The following is an 18,819-nucleotide window of genomic DNA, read 5'->3' as shown; positions in this document are numbered from 1 at the left end:
TCTCTTAAGCCTGGTTCACACGAGCAACGCAAACGCAAACGCAAACGCAAGCAATGTTCACACGTACAACGCAAATGCAAGTAAATTAAGATACGCATGCGCAGTAGTGATTGTTTATAGTTCACACGTATTTTCCTTGCGTTTGCGTTTGCGTTGCTCGTGTGAACCACGTCTTGCGTTTGTGCTTGCGTTTGCGTTTTCTCCGGTTCACACGTTAAAAACGCAAACGCAAACGCAAGCACAAGCACAAGCACAAGCACAAGCACAAGCACAAGCACAAGCACAAGCACAAGCACAAGCACAAGCACAAGCACAAGCACAAGCACAAGCACAAGCACAAGCACAAGCACAAGCACAAGCACAAGCACAAGCACAAGCACAAGCACAAGCACAAGCACAAGCACAAGCACAAGCACAAGCACAACACAAGCACAAGCACAAGCACAAGCACAAGCACAAGCACAAGCACAAGCACAAGCACAAGCACAAGCACAAGCACAAGCACAAGCACAAGCACAAGCACAAGCACAAGCACAAGCACAAGCACAAGCACAAGCACAAGCACAAGCACAAGCACAAGCACAAGCACAAGCACAAGCACAAGCACAAGCACAAGCACAAGCACAAGCACAAGCACAAGCACAAGCACAAGCACAAGCACAAGCACAAGCACAAGCACAAGCACAAGCACAAGCACAAGCACAAGCACAAGCACAAGCACAAGCACAAGCACAAGCACAAGCACAAGCACAAGCACAAGCACAAGCACAAGCACAAGCACAAGCACAAGCACAAGCACAAGCACAAGCACAAGAAAATGGAAGATTTTCCATTCCTTGCGTTTGCGTTTGCGTTTGCGTTTGCGTTTGTGTTACTGTAGTTCACACGTAGTTTTCTTGCGTTTGTGTTTGCGCTTGCGTTTGCGTTTGCGTTGCTCGTGTGAACCAGGCTTTAGTTCTTAGCTTAGCGCATCACTTTCGCCGATTCGGATTCTGATGAAGTCGACGTTAGTATGAGCAAGTCCTTAAATTAATTTAACCTATTAGAAAACCATAAAAACCTACTGACATAATCTAGTTATTTTTTGTTTTTGTACAAATATGTATACCAGTACGAGAGATTGAAAACAAGAAATGCCAGTGGAAAAAGAATACGCGAAATCTTATCGACTCTTTCTCCGCTGTGTGATGACTGCTGACTACCATCACTGACATCTCCTTCAACATGTTTTTCCCAGCATTCGTCGTTTTGTTTAGCGGGCATTTCCCCTTCAGTTTGTACCTCATTTTCTATAAAATTGTTCATCCTGTCTAGAGCAATATCCGGTGACTGAGAACGACCATTAAGTGATGGATTCTTTCTGTTCTTGCTTTTGAAAATGGTGGCGATGCGATTGTATGGTGACAAAACTGCTTCGCGTCGTTTCTGTTTGAGAAATAAATTAATGAATAAAAGATAAGTTCTATCTTGTCACAGTTTCGTCAAATTGCATCCAATTCTTCTCTCCAAAAACGTAATCTTTTCTTTTAGTTTTTCTCTTTCATTTTTCATACTTTTGGGGAACGATCTGGCTTTTTCAATCGGAAAAAAACATTGGAAATAGACCCGACGGCGCCGACTGATTATTTTTGGTAGAAAGCAGCGAAAAACCGGTAAATTTCAGCGTGCAGCTGCCAGCTAGCGAATTATCAGAAACCGCAGTAAGTCTCACCTTGGTTGGGTTCACATCTTGATTTTGCTTGTGCGTCAGTAAAAAGACCAGCATACTCTCCACCAAGGTCATAAAAACGAATCCAAATGACACCAACAGGTACCAATCGAGTGCTTTGGGGTAACTGACTTTAGGCATCGAAGCATTAGTAGCACCAAGCAGGAACATGATGGTCAGAATAGTGGTTATTCCCAGAGCCATTCTATCTCCCATATCTCTAGAGTCCATCCATAGGATGATCCAGCTTAGGATCACAATCAGAATATCAGGGCAATAGGCCTGGATAATGTAATACCCGACGCGGCGGTCCAAGGTGAACTCGATTTTGATAGTAGTGAAGTTTTCTATAAGACATTTTTTGGTAGTGAGAAGGAGAAGGAGAAGGGAAGGAGAAGGAGAAGGGAAGGAGAAGGAGAAGGAGAAGGGGAGGAGGAGGAGGAGGAGGAGGAGGAGGAGGAGGAGGAGAAGGAGAAGGAGATGGAGATGGAGATGGAGAAGGAGAAGGAGAAGGAGGAGGAGGAGGAGGAGGAGGAGGAGGAGGATAAAATTTTCAAGTCAACAACCCCTGCGTCTTCAAAAGTTCCATTTTTTTACTAATTAAGATCAAGTGAATGCAGTACCTTCAAGGTATTGATCAACTTTAGTAGTAAGAGAAACGTCAGCCAAATCAAACTGTGCCATGCGTTTGTTTAGGATATCTATGTTATCTTTCTTCCAGCTGTACACCATATTTTCATCTCCCTGTGAGTCTTGAAAAATAGACATATAACGAGTTGAGTAAAATATAATTGGTCAAACAGTATGTTTCCTTTCTGTTCTACTTCGTGGTTAACCAATCACAGCGCGCAGTTACTGTATCACATTTTCTTTCCCGCAAACGATAGCCATACTACATTTTCATCGTTTCCCTCCATGGCACTTCAACGTTAGTCGATATATCTACTAATGTCGATCTTCAATTCTTTTCTATTTTCTTCTTTTTTTTCTTTCTTTTTTTTGTTGTTTTGCTTGTCAAATGACCTTCCAATTAAACGAGATGAATTAACTTTCTGATTAAAAATGTTATGAGATGGCAAGTCCCGGCACATCTGCTGCACTGTGGGTTTTTCACGGTTAACCAAAAATTCAGTTGATAGACTAATGTTGCTAAATGCAGATCTGGTTATAACAAATAAAAAGTACTCACAGCTTCCAAACTTGAGAAAACATATTTGACTATCCAGAGGAAAGTCATGCAGTTCCATGTGACAGGAGGCAAGAATAACGACCCTGAAATGTAAATCGATAAACATAAGTCAGTGGAATAGATTAACAGAAAGAAATAAACTGAATTAAATAAGGTGGTTCAAAGAATAAATAAAGAGATTGGAATGAACGAACGAATGGATGGATGGATGGATGGATGGATGGATGGATGGATGGATGGATGGATGGATGGATGGATGGATGGATGGATGGATGTTGACACCAACCACATACCATCTGGTGTAGAATATGCTTCCATCGGGTTTTACAGTGAGTCTACTTCTGATATCCTTGTCTTCAACCATAAGATTCGAATGGCGTGCGTTATAACAGTATGGATCAGGTCTCCATATATTGCCTATCGACTCTCCTGTCAATGTTACAGTCTTATTGACTTTGCCTGCTAATCTGTCGTCTGTCCAGTATTGACGAAAATAGAAATATACGGTATACTGCTGACAAATGTTAAATCAACAAACGCTTTTAGTGATATTTAATTGGCATTAAAAAGTCAATCTCATGACATCCAGGGCTTAGTATTTATTGTTTTACTAGAGATTTAGATCTGTCGTTGTGCGCAGTATTCATCTCTAATATTGCAGAGCTTCCTTCGCGCAACGAAAAAATCTGTTGTTTTACTAGCTACTCTTTTGTTGTTGTCGTAGGTTTGTTCCTCCTTTGGATATGGCTTCATTCTACATTGTTTCCAGTATAATATACACCTTAAATAGAGGTTAAACGATTTGCTTGCGGATTGCAGACTTTGTAAGCATTACCCACGCAATGAAAAGGAAATCTTACCATGCTTGCTTCTTCGATGACTCCAATCGAATCAATAACCGCATCAACTTGTACCGGAAGAAACTTCACTGTAGAAAAAAATCAATAAAGCAGTTTTCGTATGATGCTAAAGCTCATATATGCGTACCTTGCCGTCACCGAGAATCAAAGTGTTCTAAAATCTTAATTGGCTGATTTTTTTGGTCTTGGCTGGCGTATGCCTTGCGGTGTAACGGCCGCGTTCGTGCAGCAAATTAAACTTTTCACAGTCATAGGAAAACTAAACGTGGACACTGAGTATATACGGCCAATGCCAAATATAATTAAGTTCCCTCTATGGAAAGTACTTTTTTTATTTGGGGGAGCTGCAGCTTCAAATGAGTGGGAGTGCCATCTATTAATATTGAGCTGTTTAAAGGGTCAAACCTTTTTATTTTGACGAAAGCTAGCTGTTTCCTTGCAGGCGCTGTTAGGGAGCGAGGAAGTTGCGTTTTCTACTTCTTCATCAAAATTTTTCTTAGTGTTCTTTACTTGGGGTGATAAGTGTGCACGCCGTATGTTTTATTTCAAACTGAATTGTTTATCCATCCCTCCCTCCAACCCCACAAAACAATTCGCCTCTGATAATTGCACTACTAATTTGATGGTTAACGAGTCCTTTTTATTTACCTTCATCGTATGGTCGCACCTCTTTGTCGTACCCGTCAAGCAATATGGAGAGTATACTACGGTTGTCTTTAGAAAGAGCACTGAAAGAAGTGAAAAGAATGAGAGGAAAATCAGTAAAGCATTAAAAAACAAAAAGAAAACAAGTGGAGCTTAATAATGATGATATAGAAAGACAGAAGCAAGGAAAATAATAAGGAACGAAGAAGTAGGTGGGGGAGAAAAGGAAACGCGGAAAAGTCGAGAAAAGGAAAAGGAAAGAAAAAGAAAAAAGAAAGAAAGAGAAAATGAAAAAATTGATGAACAAGAAATGGGTTTGAGGCATCTCATTGAATACAAAGATAAAGAGGAAGTGCGTTGGCGTAGACAGGTGACCAAAAAAGGACTTGTGGTTTCTATGGTGACACCGCCAATTCGGCTGCATGGGACACATTTTACCGGAAAAAAATGCTATCTATTCAAAAGTTATTGCGCAAACAGCAAAAGGCATGAAGGAAATACTGTATGAGTTGGCATTTAAAGGCAGAAGTGAATTGTTAGAAACGTTTTGAAATCTTATTAAGGAAATTATGCTCTATCGTTCATGTCTACTTGTTATGCAAAATATTTAATATCACTCACTAAAAGACACTTATTAGAACACACTCGAAAGGAAATATTATTATCCGGCAATGAAATAAAGTTCCATGGAATGTGTCCGTTTCATTCGCTCTTGCTCTCTCCCTCTTTCCATCACATTTTTTCTCTCTTCTTGTCTTAATAATTTTACAATAATTTTTTTACTTATGAGGCGCAAAAATTCATTAAAATACACCTAATTAAAAAAACGTTGTCATCGCTAAAGACGATAGGCGATAGGCGATAGGCGAAAAGCGATATATGTCATTCCAAGATCCAAGAATAGCTATGACTTGTATTTCTTGTTCTTATTCTTGTCAAGAGTATGGACCTTAGTGCTGAGACTGATTCGATGTTCTTTGTATTTAACGAAACCATTTTCATGTCGGAATGACCTATCGCCTATCGCCTTTGGCGATGACAACGTTTTTTGAATTAGGTGTTTATGACCTATAAGCTAATGCGCTTAATGTCTTTCATTTTATTTAAACACTTAAAAGTTGTTGTGGTGTATTTATACTATACTATTATACTATTATTTTTTAAATCCTTTTTTGTACATGTCCTTTAAACATTAAAGTCATGATATCAATTTATCAAAGATCCAATCCAACATTAAACGACAGAGAATCAATTACCTAACCTACCAGTTCACATTATCATTATTTGAATCATTTGGTTTTTGCGGCAATGTATGGCGGGACATCCTTTCTTGGACAAGTTTAACCACATTCGTCATTAATTTCGATAGAATGATTGGTAATCTTCATTATTCTCACTTTTGGGATTTTGATCAAGATAAATGTTGTAGACAATACCAAAATGCTTAACAATTAAAGTATGAGCTTCACAGTCTTTGTTTTAATAAACACATATCCAATGATTTTAATACCTTAAATGTCGATTATTCATCATTTTGCTCTTAAAGGAGTAAATACAGAGCGCAGCTCAAGCAGCTGTTAATTACAAACAATCCTTACAGCATGAAAAATACTAGAATTAAATGCTAAACAACCAAAAAAGAGAAAAAACAGAATAAGAGTATTGCGTGCAATATGCTTGCGGACAAGCTACAACGTATGTTTTATTCTATTATCTATTACATGATGAGCGATGCTACACTTAACTGGAAGTAGTTCCTTCAAAGGGGCTTAGACTATCTACTAAAACTACATTGATCAACGGAGAACGAAATAAAAAATGCAAAAATTAGAGGATTTTGCTGGATCCTTACCTTGTCGTGAACAGCACCAACAACAGCGCGGCAAGACTGTTAACGTATTGAAGGACAGTCGACATTCTCTTGGCCTTTTACTCACGTCTAGAAATAAAACAAACCTTTTGTTAATGAGAAGTTTTTTATGTCCTTAGCACTCTACTTTTTATGCTACCGTTTTCATTCATATTTCTAATTAAACATGGTTAAAACCACGAACCAAGTACCACGTAATAAATGCTGAATAATCTCAATGGGATCATATTATACTTGCAAAATAAAACCTTTCATGATATGAACCCAATTTCTATAAATTACATATTACTATTGAGGAAAACAAATGAGAATGAATTATTCTATTTTCTATTAATCAAGATTGAGAAATCGCCCTTCCAGAAAACATTATTGGCTACGAAACCTACAAGCCTCTTTTTATCCCTGCACCATATGGCCTTATCAGGAATTCATAGGCTCAATGGCATCATTTATTTTATTTTAGCATCAGCGTTCATAATTGATGTTGTCGTACGCACAGCGGGATGTAGTTCAATTTAAGAGTGCTATCTTATTAAATATTGAAAACATGTTCATGTAATAAGAGCTCCTAAGACTAACAATCATTGTAATTTGGAAAACAGGAACTAGTAGAAAAATCTAAAAGGATAACGGGCAGCCGTAATAACAGGCAGATAAGGAATTTTAAAATGGGAAAAGCGCTGTAGGACTACTATTCGGAAAGGTTAAATTTTTACGATCCTGGAGATGTCGTTTTGAAGTAGCCTGACCAGGAAGGTGTTGTTAAGGTGTCAGTATTGTTGTCCATGTGCACGATAATTGTAACAGAGGTAATGATGACAAAATAATGGTGATGGTGATGGAGACTGGCCAGGAAGGTGTTGATGAGGTGGCAGTGTTATTGTTCGTGTTCATGATAACCGTAACAGAAGTAGTTGCAGTTTAAGTGTTTGCGATAGTGATAGTGGAAGTAATGGAAATAGAAGTAGGGATGGTGGTGTGGTGAAAGTGGTAGTGGTAGTAATGGTACTGGTATTGGAGATAATAGTATTAGTGGTAGTAGTTGTAGTAGTATCTTATTTTATTTCATTATATTGGTTTTCACTGCCGTTTCATATTTCATTCGAATAAATAAAATAAAAAAATAAAATAAATGATTTGTCGGCGCACACGTTATCCTGTGAATTAACTCAGTCTGACTGAATAACATAAGTGCACATCAGGCCAGATAAATCCTAGTAAAATAGGGCGCTTTTGATTTACAGTATTTTTAAAACGCAGCAAATAACGAAACCTTTGAATGTCGCTGATCTAGGATAGGATACGAAAACATCTACAGATTCATCGATGTTTTGAAATGGTCATCATGGGAGATAGAAAAAACGTACACTTCAAAAACCCCCTGATGTCAAAAAGGCAGGTGTCAAAAAGGTATCCCAGGTAATTACCTGAATAATACGTATAATAATTTTTTAAATTATTGAAAGCAATAATTATTATTCAAATCTACAGCCAAAATGAGTCAGTTATTTTTTAAAATAAAATACCGCTGACGTCAAACTTTCGCATATTAGAGAGAAAAAACGTATTGAATTCAAGTTTTTAATCACAGCTGTTGAGCTAACCACTTCCTTAAGGACGTTCGCGTGCATTGTTCGAGCGCATCCTTTTGGTGCGTCCACTTATCGTGATGACGTTATTTCAATGTTTTGATGTGCAAAATACTCAACAAAACCTCTTCAAACTCTTTTTTGAGCTTATTTTGCGTGTCTTATGTTATTTTATCAACTGGCAAACTTATCAACAGAAAATTGCGCAAAGATGGAGTGCGGCTTTTCAGCTAATCATTTGAATTCAAAGCAAATTTGTGTTGTTAAATGTTTTTAAAAAAAGCAATAATAGCCATGGTTAGGATTTGTGGTGCTAGTTCGACCCTCAGGCAATTTATGATTACCTGTAATTACTCAATCGCCGACATGAAACGGCTGCATGTTGTCTGGATATAAGATATGTTTATCCAGACAGGAAGGATAAAACCATATTGATCTAATAGAAAACGAAAAACGAAAACTATAAAGCAGGAAAGAAAAAATTAATATAGGAAATCGCACGATCTCGAGTACAATTCGGATTTTATAGATACGAGTGATGTTTCGAAAGTTTTCAAAATTGGACGAGCCTTTAATTCCGAATTGTACAAAAAGATTGTGCGATTTTTTGTTTACAATAAACTCAAAAAAATTGAGCAATTAATTGGGCCTCTACAGAGTACAATTTGGGATTTAATTGTACTACTCTTGTCCCAATCACAATCGAGTAATTTTATAGAGTGTATTATAAGAATAAAAACAATTTATTAGTTATTTGAGAACTTTTGTGAAGCAAAACGGAAATTGGAATTTGCTTTTTTTTTTTTTTTTTTTTTTTTTTTTGAACAGAACAAAATGACATTTGGTGCAACGAGGCTTTTTAGTCATATAAAATGACATTGTAGACTGACGAAATTGTAAATCGTCCAGGTAACTAGATAATCTAGCTAAACCAGCCACATATTGGTAAACGAGGAGGATTAATTAAGTATCGGTACTTTGGTTCCAATCAACGTTGATTTGATTTTTTGATTGTTTTGCCTTTTTGCTTTGCCATTTAGGAACTTGAGTATAACTATAACGCGGGAAAAAACTAGTTAATCTAAATCAAACAAAATAAAATAAAATCTAATAAAATAAAATGTAATTCATCTACTAAGTGAATTGTAACTTAAGTTATTATTAAAACTGAGGAATCATAAGAAACTGCTGTTCCCATTAAAATCAAATCTAAAAAAAGACTTTCAACTTAAAAATAATTCTCATTACGAACTTATCAATGTCATTGCTTTGTTGACATTCGATTTAGAAATAACAGTTTTAATTTTACTTCGGTGGAAACTTCAAGCTAACGAAAACTAGAAAATAGATGCTTATATCAAAAATCAACTTCTAAATTCTAAAACTGCTAAAACGATCTTGCGCTTTCACCGCAGTTCGGATCGTCCTATAGCTTTCAGTGTTGTGAGTGTTCCGGATACAACAACCGAAGCTTAATAGGTAGATGTAAGAATAGTTTAGTATTAATATATAGTTAATAGTTTAATAGTTTTCAATCCATACATTCTCGAATTAGATTACTTCGTGACCAAGATTTTTTACTGGATTTATTTACAATGGTCAACGAAAATTAACAAAGTTTATTTAGCGATATATTTTTATAAGCTACTTTACGCTCCCTTTTAGCTTAAGTAAAACTATAAAACCGGTCCACTAAATTAGATAAGCTTTATCTGAAAAATTCTTTTTTTTTTCAATTCATAAATTTTCGAATTGGATTACTTAGTGGCCAAGCTTTTTGCAATGGACAACGAAAATAAGTGACTAGGATTACCAATAAATTAACTCTAACGAAGTTATATTCAGCGATATATACTTATAAGCTACTTTACGCTGCCTTTTAGCTTAAGTAAAACTACAAAACCGGTCCTCAAAAAATAGATAAGCTTTATCTAAAAAAATTCTTATCATGATATGATGTTCATGGCTGAAATAAAACATTAGTCACCAGACTGACGTCTTGGAGAGTTCCTAAAATGACAGCTTTTTAGCCTTTAAAATTTTTATCTTCTAGTAGAAAGAAATGTGTGGATGGGTAGGAAGGGTGTTGCTTCTTATCTGATCATTTCTTCATCTATTTTCCAAAGGCAAATACTTTATACAAACATTTTAGCTTTGATGTAATGTTTTCCCACTTCATACCGCTTTTTTCATTTTAGGAAAATCTAGAGTTGAATAATTTGATGTGTACATGATTAAACGAATGTCTGCTCTAACGTTAATGGTAGAAAAGCTAAGAAGGTCTTGAGACCTCGAACTTCATGAGTTTTTCTAGACCATAAAAAGCTCGATGGCACAAAAGGTTAAACTAGAAGGTTTTAAGCCTTGGCTTTTGTGAGATTTTCGACTGAACCTCGTCAATCTATTGTCATGAAAATGAAAGTGCGTTTGACATGGCTTTTCTGGCCGTTTTCCCAAATCTTAAACACTTATCTAAAAATCTCTTATGGTCAGCCAATTTGTTGTTATTCTATAATTATTAGTATTTTATCATCAAAATGAATACATAGAGCGAATCTCGGTCTTAATTTCAATATTTTCTATTTTTTGATCCAAACAAGTAATATCATTAGTATGATCATTAACTGCAAGTAGACGTAAACCAATCACGGTCTAGATTGGTTTTAATATACGTTTTTAAAACAAGGTCAAATTGTCTCATAGATCATCGAAGTTGACAGAATAACGAAAAACAAAATAACGAAAAGTACCGAAATAATTAAAAGTTGATTGGAATGGAATAAAATATATAAAATACTTTTAAGTCTTAGACACGACAACCTTGGTCTCTGCATGGATTTTTATGATCAAATGGTGGAAGCGAAGAAAATATTAGGAGAAGCTTTAGCATCACTATTTTTTAAGTCGTTTACTGACACAGAAAGTAGTCTGACCACATGTTAACTTTTCCCTTCGGCAAAACTGTGGTAGCGAAAAATAAAATATACTAGGAAAAGCTATAGCACGATTACAGCGTCGTACACTGACATGAAAGTAGCCTGACCATATGTTAATGCAAACTTTTCCTTTCGGCAAAACTGTGCAAGCGAAAAATATATACTAGGAGAAGCTATAGCACGATTAATGCGTCGTTTACTGACATGAAAGTAGCCTGTAAAGCAAAGTCTAGATTACGACAATTAGAGACAAAAGACCTTATCCTAGCTTCAGGTTACTCTATGTAAATTGGGCCTTAATTCGATCTCATTTTCATCTTTTTAAAATACCTCATTAAAGACAGATGTTAAGGTATCATAATTTGATTCCGGCATTCAAACGCAAATACTGATTCACAAAAAAGGCTATAACTAATAGCTTTTTAACTATAGGATTTGATATACCACACGTAGATCACAACACTTAAGTGAGTGAATACCACAACATTTTGACCTTTTGAGATTGTACGTTAAATTGAAATTACTCGACTGATATAAGGGAACCAAGGGTTGTTGTGCACTCGCCTTTTACCTCTGGAGTCTTGGAATCGTTTCCCAGACTCAGCATCACACTTAAGGAAAGAGGTGTTAGGCTTCCCTGAATCAATGGTTTTTCTTCGGGATTCTTCATTTTATCTTTGCTTTCTCTCCCTCCGTAAAACATGGTAAATTCAATTTCGCTATCTGTAAGTTAGCCGTGCCCTAGCTTTGATCAGGCAATATGGGTATCTATAGGTTATGAAATTGAAAGATTGAAGAGTAGAATTAAGAGCTAGTAATAACACATACCCTGATGCACAGCGAGTCGACCTGGCAGTTCGTCTATATGATCTCCGGCTCACTTTTCCAATAGCATAAAGACGGTCTTAAACAAAGGTTCCACCTATTGATTTACTTCCTACAGAGTATTGATCCTATCAGAGATCATTTCAAAAATGTTTTCGTTCACCAAGTCATATTGTGAATTGGAACAAATGGTGCACGAGATGGTTGGCCAATACGAATGACGCGAGACCAAGTTTATCTCGATGCTAGTTTACAATATTAAGATACTTAAGTTAGTAAAAATGCTAATATAATCTAATGCGGGGGCTACAGCTGTAAGATCTTCTCCTTATCAGGACTTAAGCTCTACTGGTGTAATAATGAACGGTTTTTACACCTTGAAATAAGAACTTAGAGTAAACAAAATTTTGATCTTTTTGTTCAAGGTTTCAAGTAGTTAAGACATTTTACTTTATATGGCAAGGGAAATGGGGAAGGGGGTGACGTCCACGTAATGCTCTGCAGTTTTCGTCAGTTTCCAAATGGGGTTATATTTGGTGTTATATCATGCTCAATACGCTATATATTCATTATTATTAGAACTGAATAATTTCAACCAATTTCATATTAGAGTGCACGCACTAAAACCGTGAACATTAATTAGTACTAATTAGTACTATTTCATACAGAATCCTTTGTTTTCTATTGATTAATTATCACTATTTAGTGCTAAAAAATAGTATTTGTTTCACGGATTTAGTGTGAGCACTCTACTGTCTTTATAGGCCAGGTTATTTTGGGTCGGGCCTCACTAATTTAGTTCTGCCGCTTGATCTACTGTATATAGCACTAAACTAGCTAAGAGATGTTTCACCTTTGATTTTTTTACCGCTCCGCCCGTGCATCGTTTATAACGCCTTTGTTCTAAAGGTCAGAAATATGTTTTTTTTTAAATTTATGAACCCTTCTTGTTATAACCTTAGATATATTTCGCGTTTATGACCTTGACAAAGACAAATTTTAGTTCTAAGAAAAACATTAATTAGTGTGTGATTCAAACTGAGATAACAATTTGGACAGCGAAAGATAAATAGAGTCAACTCTACTGACAATCTTCGTGGATCTTTAGAAAGACAGAAGGGTGTTGGCTTGGAAAAGTATAAATTCAATTTATAAATTGTAAGAATTCTTTGCGCGCGCTCAAATCTTAAATGCAAAGAATCAATCTTAAATAAATAAATAAAATAAAGCAAGAAGGAATGATCAGGAAGAAATAAAGGAATAAGGAAGAAATAAAAAAGAGTGGAAAGAAAAAATAAGAAATTTTAAGACTAAAGAGGGTGATGGAAAGCAAAAAGAAAGAAAAAAGCGGAGAGAGGTGAAACAATTAAAAGACAAGAAAAGAAAACCAACAACAACCAACAACAACAAAAAACAAGACAAAACAAAACAAAAAAGCTTTGGACTCAACTATTTTCATTATCACGAACTTTCATTTATATAAAATCTAAATAACCTTGCAATGTTCTAATCATAAAAAACTTTAATTAAATACAAATGTAAACATGAACAGCGATTTAAAAATAATGAAAAAAAAAAGTCGAAAAATTTGAGTAGCGCTTTCGAAGGAATCGCTACGAATGCGATGCAGTTCTTAGCGTTGCGCATCAAGGTAAACGCAGCTCTTTTTTCTTCCTACGCATGTGTGTTAGGGATAATTAATTTTCTTTCCACAAGCCAAAAGTACAGGAATTCCCCGTCATTACATTTGAAAAAGATAAACTAGGAATTAGTATTTTTCTTTAAAAGTCTGCTGATTTTCACACGGAATAATGCTTTGATACTCTAGTCGGAAAATTAGAGTTAATTTTGCGAGTCAAAATACAAATAAATGGACCCTTTCGCAAGCCTACACATATCAAATGCTGTCGTCCTTATACGGATTGGAACAGAAATATAGTAAATGAACAGTTTTCTCAATATTCGTTTTTTATGTTTTTGTTGTTTTTTTGTTGTTTTTTTTGTTTTGTTTTTTTTGAAGTACAAAATGTGCGAAAACAAAAGACCTCAGAATAATTCATAAAAACCTGCGCATTTTAGCTATCAATAATTAATTCATATTAAGGATGGGGTTTTTTAAATACATGTATATTTAACGCAATTCATGATTTTCGCCAAATACATAAAGACTTGGGTTGAAAACATCACTAAATTGTCTTGAACGCGGTTAAAAAGCAACAAACTCCTAATAACGTTTCACTCTCGTTAGGGGATTTTAAAACTGGATAATTGTTTGACAGGTGATCGCATGAAAAAAAAAAAAAAAAAAAAAAAAAAAAAAAAAAAAAAAAAAAAAAAAAAAGAAAGAAAGAAAGAAAGAAAGAAAGAAAGAAAGAAAGAAAGAAAGAAAGAAAAGAAGAAAGGAAAGAGAGAAAACTATACTAATACTAAGAGGCTTTAAGTAAAGTCATTTCTTATAAAACAAAGGTATAATCTTATCATACAATCATGAGCTAGAATATTGTATTTTAAAAAACTCCCTTTTTAGTGGATCTCATTTTCAAATTAAATTTTACAGATAAGCGACTCCAAAGAAACGGCTAAAATGACAACTAACAAATAGATAAGGTTTTTTTTGACGCCTTGACTAAGACTTTGAGCAAAAAAATCTGGGAATAATGCAATCGAATGAATTTTACTAGATATCTAAATGCAATGAGATAAAATAAAATGAAATAAAGAATTTGAAATTTTTTTTAATGAATGGATAAATTTAATTTTGTCTAAATTCGTGAAATAATCCGGAAAACAAATGTTTTCTGTCTTACCTTACAAAAAGTGAATCTTGTGAGCAGATCGCAGGATCTTATTTTTCCATCGTACAGAGAGCAGATCTGTTATAACCACAAGAGCATCATTTAAAAAAAGGAACAAAGTATCTGCGGCGTTCGTTCTCTTCGAATGGCGTAAAAAATTAACTATAATAAATCTAAATAATTTCATCACAGGGACAATGTAATCCGTCTAACCGCTACATCCCTTACCGTTTAAGGAAGATTTAGCGTCTTTCTTGTGCACTTTGACCATAGATCTAGCCTATAAACGTTCTGACACGTTGGTGTCGAATTTTGTCACGAGTAAGTAATGCACATAAGATGACCCTTACTGAGATTAGATAAATAGGATAGAGCATGCGCAGTAACACTATTTAAATTACACTAACTCACTGAGCATGCGCACTACAATAATTAAAATTACGCCTGCAAAAACAGGTGCCACTTGGATTTTAATCCACTACACATGAAAGGTACTTAAAGTGATGGACCTCATATACAACAATGAAATCCGTCAATATCAGTAAGCAATTAAATGTACATACAGGTTACTGACCGAGCGTGAGTCCAGATGAGAACATTGTTCGAGGTCTAAATTATTTTCTTCATTTTTATAAAGAACTCAAATAATATCTCCTTATCTGGACCCCATACCTGCTCAGTCAATATATGAAAACCCACATCATGCAGCGCTGCTTGCGACGGAGACATTGAACCAGGGTTCATACCGGGACGTCAGTCAGAGACTTCGCAGAAGAAATAAGATTCCATATGCAAGTTGGTTCGTAAAAATCTGCTAGAGTAAATGAACGGCGTACTGCTTACGTGCGTCTCACCTTGTGTCCAAGCCGTGTTAAAGTCGGTCCTAAAATTAAAATAATGTCTTGGTTGAAATTACATTTAGTTAATGCTGGCTAGATTTCAATGGTAGGGAACAACCCCTTTTTGAGACTTTAACTGATGCTTAATCACCCTTGGAACTTATATGCCAGTAGAATCGGCCCTGGTCTTGAATATATAAGATGTGGTTCAGGTGAATTTAAACGCGAGATTAGTTGGCTGTTTGCCTTTTCGGCTTTACAGGCTCACTCCCGTCTCCCAGGCAGCAGTATTTCCGAGCCTCGAAAACTAATTTGTCTAGCGTGTAGCTATAAGCATGCACTTATATATATATATAGATATGATATTCTTTGTCAGACTAGAGACGTGTTCTACTTCGACTTGATGTACCTTTTTTAAAAGCATATTAAAAAAAAAAAAAAAAAAAAAATTAATAAGAAAAGGAACGAATTAATAATTCATTCGATACTTTTCAAACATGCTTTATTATTGACACTCTCAATGGGAGTTCAAGCCACGACGCTTTTTACAAAAGCTGGGATAAAAAAGGATTAGTGATTACTTTTTTAAAAACTCATAAAATCAACCCAATTACCACATAACGCAAAACTTAAAAATCTTACGTTAGCCAGTTAAGTCATTAACTGTATTGTAGATTAAATTAACCATTCTTCAATTATCGAAGAGTTTCTTGAGAAACTCATCTTACTTTTTCTTTTTTTTAATTAGGAAAGTGTGTGTGTGTGTGTGGGAGTGGGGGGGGGGGGGGGGGATGGCTGAGGGGGGGGGGGGGGGGGGGAGATTTTATCAAGAGATTTCAAGTTTCAAATATTGAGCCAAGAACAAGCTGTTAAAACGGGAGGAAAGGGAGGAAACAAAGAAACATTTTTTTTAAGGAAAAAAATAACGCTATTTCATGATTCACACAGGTTAGTTGGTAAGAGCGTCGGTTTGTTGTGCGCGGGAGGTCGTGCTTCGAGTCCCGGCTGGACTAACACTGGCGAAGGTGCTGCCTGTAATAATATCTGTAAATGATTAGACCTTGAAGACTTCTCGGACCAGGACGTGAAAACGTGGGTCCCCTCTCTCTCAGTCACTCACTGCTAACCTGTATAAGATAAACCGTTTGAAAAACCCTTTATTTTCAGTGTTCGCAAAATTCCTTCGGGGATTGTCGCCTGGCACGACGATCTGGTCTCGTAGGCACCCTAACCCGAACGTAACTGATTTTAAACTGCGTGGCAGCATTCCGTGAATGTCCTCAGTCGTTCTCTCACGATGAGAGGAACCCTTTTTATGATCAGTAAATTATAGAAATTTTGTGTTTAGTTCAGAAAAATGCCCAGCTTTTTATTCCCTGTAAAATATATTATACTTACATTCAGTTTTACACTTGCAGATAAGCTCCACAAACATCATCCTTATATTGTAATTAGGTATTATCAATAATTGATTACACCAGCTTTGTGTATTGAGCAAGACTTATGGTGATTTCCAAAAGAACACGATTGACTTTAGTACTACTTGGCTTTTCCTTTCCGTAAAAGACCGCAAGCTGTGCATGGCAACACCGTCGTCAAGTCTGGGAGGAACTATAAGAAAGAAACCAATACACTGAACACCGACTCAAAACTCGGAGTGCACAGGGTGCCAATATTATCCTCGCGCGCTGATTGGTCGAGCAACTTAGAGTATCACACGATAATCACCTCCAGCAATAACCCAAAATGGCGGGCAGCCGCTTTGTTGCTGTTACCGGCACAAAATGTGTCTTTTATCTTCTTTTTTTAGGCTTTTTTTGAAAGAATCACCTGTGCATTTATACTATTTATTCACCTCAGGCTCAATGATTATCGTGAATAATAACCTCAAGTTCGTTTCGGTTATTATTCCCCGATGTTCACTTCGAATAATCGTTAAATATAATCTACTTTTCCTTTCAAAACCTTGTCCTGAAATCTGGCGGCAAGTTATGGTTGCGCTTGCGGTTTTTCTGTCTGCAAACACTTTCTTTTAAAAACACGGTATGCTAAATTTCAAATAGTTCTTGTTAGATGCACGTGACTGTGACTGTAGTCTGATAAGCTAAAAAAACAAACTTGAAAACCTAAGGAGTATTTTTGCCCATATTTACATACATACATAAAGTTTATTTTACCTAAATTTTTAGAGTAGTTATACATATGATATGGCTAATATCTTCGAGAATATATTGTATTAATAAACGAATTATGAAAAGATACAGTACACAACGTTCATTAAATATTGATGTTCATTATTATTTATAAAGTCCAATTTGATTAATAGTATTATTGAATTCTGATAGCTTTTCGCGTTTTCTGATTATATCTATAATAAATTCCAAAAGTTTTTGCAGATAGATAGCGAAGAAGGTCATTGTTGGTAAATAATGGTTTAGGTAGATTAGGGCTCAAAAAGTGTTGATATTCCTCTTGATATTCCTTGCATTCTTTTAACAGCGATTTCCACTTGAGCGCACCGCGCGCCGAATTTGTTGATTTTGAAACGTTCGCTAATTAAAGCGTCTGAAGTGTCAGACAGTCCGTCTCGGTCGGCCAAACGTTGCACAAAGCGTGAGTGAACGTCTTCTTTGATCGTGAAAACAGCGCGATGGTTTGTATCAGGTGAAGGTGGAGTATTCTTCACAAAAGTTTATATTGAACCTTTCTGCCGTCTTAAAACCTCAATCAGCTCTAGATCTTCGGCTGAGAGATTACTTGGGTTCCCACCTGCACCATTTTTCGGTTTTTCAGTTAGTTCTGCGCGCAAGCGCTCCCATATTTTTGGAACTGTACTTCTAGTGACTCTAAATTTGGTTGCAACAGTTTGATAGAAACCCGGAAAAATTTATGTGACGACATCACTACCAAGAACAACAATTTCGTCGATAATTGCTCTTCGAAGATCTGTGTTCAAAGGACGACCAGTTTCGTAGCTACGGCCAGCTTTACTTAACTTTACATTGCGTTGTGACATTTTCCCAAGAACGCAAACGTTCTTTTACGATCGAGCAACGTTTGGCCGACCGAGACAGACTGTCTGACACTTCAAACGCGCTAAATTATGGAACGTTTCAAAATCAACAAATTCGGCGCGCGGTGAGCTCAAGTGGAAATCGCTGTAGCCTCCAGTCTCAATCGCTGTAGCCTCCAGTCTGCGAGGCAGACCCACGAGTTACATCGTCCCCGTATCCTTCCTCGATTTTCCAAAGTTTTTCTTTTTTACTTGTCTTTTTTTCTTTTCCTTTCTTCTTCAAAAATGTTCATGTCGAATTCACTATAAAATGACGGCCTTTTCGTTTGCCGCTTTTCCGCACAATGCAAATATGGAATTGATCATACCATATATGGAGTGAGATTTCTCTACTCCAACTTCGACACTAAAGATATAGAGTAAAGCTTGATATGTGAGATTAACCCATCTCAGTTATCATCTTTTGTCATTTGTTCAATCTATCCAGATGCATTTCCCCCAGGCGTTCTTCGTGACACCGAAAAAGACTAGTACCTAAATTACTTGCAAT

At 36.1% G+C, this 18,819-nt stretch overlaps 1 protein-coding gene across 6 annotated transcripts; it reads right to left on the bottom strand.

Annotated features, from left to right (window-relative positions):
* Window positions 1-835: 835 nt before the first annotated feature.
* Window positions 836-15,294, bottom strand: LOC116294495 (gamma-aminobutyric acid receptor subunit rho-1). 6 transcript variants are annotated; one of them, XM_089035585.1, is made up of 10 exons: window positions 15,272-15,294; window positions 14,430-14,495; window positions 6,255-6,341; window positions 4,406-4,485; window positions 3,758-3,825; window positions 3,191-3,411; window positions 2,898-2,980; window positions 2,332-2,460; window positions 1,712-2,055; window positions 836-1,425 (listed from the first exon to the last, which is right to left on the bottom strand). In XM_089035585.1, exons 3-10 carry the CDS (start codon window positions 6,317-6,319, stop codon window positions 1,078-1,080), a joined length of 1,338 nt encoding a protein of 445 aa, XP_088891711.1. In that variant the 5' UTR covers window positions 6,320-6,341; window positions 14,430-14,495; window positions 15,272-15,294; the 3' UTR covers window positions 836-1,077. The 6 variants fall into 6 exon arrangements, with proteins under 6 accessions (XP_088891711.1, XP_088891713.1, XP_088891710.1 ...); XM_089035587.1 differs by lacking the exon at window positions 15,272-15,294 and adding an exon at window positions 15,090-15,117; XM_089035584.1 differs by lacking the exon at window positions 15,272-15,294 and adding an exon at window positions 14,646-14,738.
* Between the last annotated feature and the right edge of the window lie 3,525 nt (window positions 15,295-18,819).

This window comes from Actinia tenebrosa, unplaced genomic scaffold (genome assembly GCF_029948245.1).
Source record: "Actinia tenebrosa isolate PJP-AT-01 unplaced genomic scaffold, QUT_ActTen_1.0 PGA_scaffold3__52_contigs__length_22856419, whole genome shotgun sequence".
NCBI lineage: Eukaryota > Metazoa > Cnidaria > Anthozoa > Actiniaria > Actiniidae > Actinia > Actinia tenebrosa.
Note: the sequence above shows the minus strand (reverse complement) of the source record. Positions and strands in the feature narration are given on the sequence as shown.

What these genes read in the sequence shown, in the direction of transcription:
- LOC116294495 (XM_089035585.1), bottom strand. Translation starts at nt 6,319, where the DNA reads ATGTCGACTGTCCTTCAATACGTTAACAGTCTTGCCGCGCTGTTGTTG. An exon ending in AGCATATTCTACACCAGATG is followed by an intron (nt 2,981 to 3,190) that starts GTATGTGGTTGG and finishes TTTACATTTCAG; the next exon opens with GGTCGTTATTCTTGCCTCCT. An exon ending in TTTTCTCAAGTTTGGAAGCT is followed by an intron (nt 2,461 to 2,897) that starts GTGAGTACTTTT and finishes CTATTTTTCAAG; the next exon opens with ACTCACAGGGAGATGAAAAT.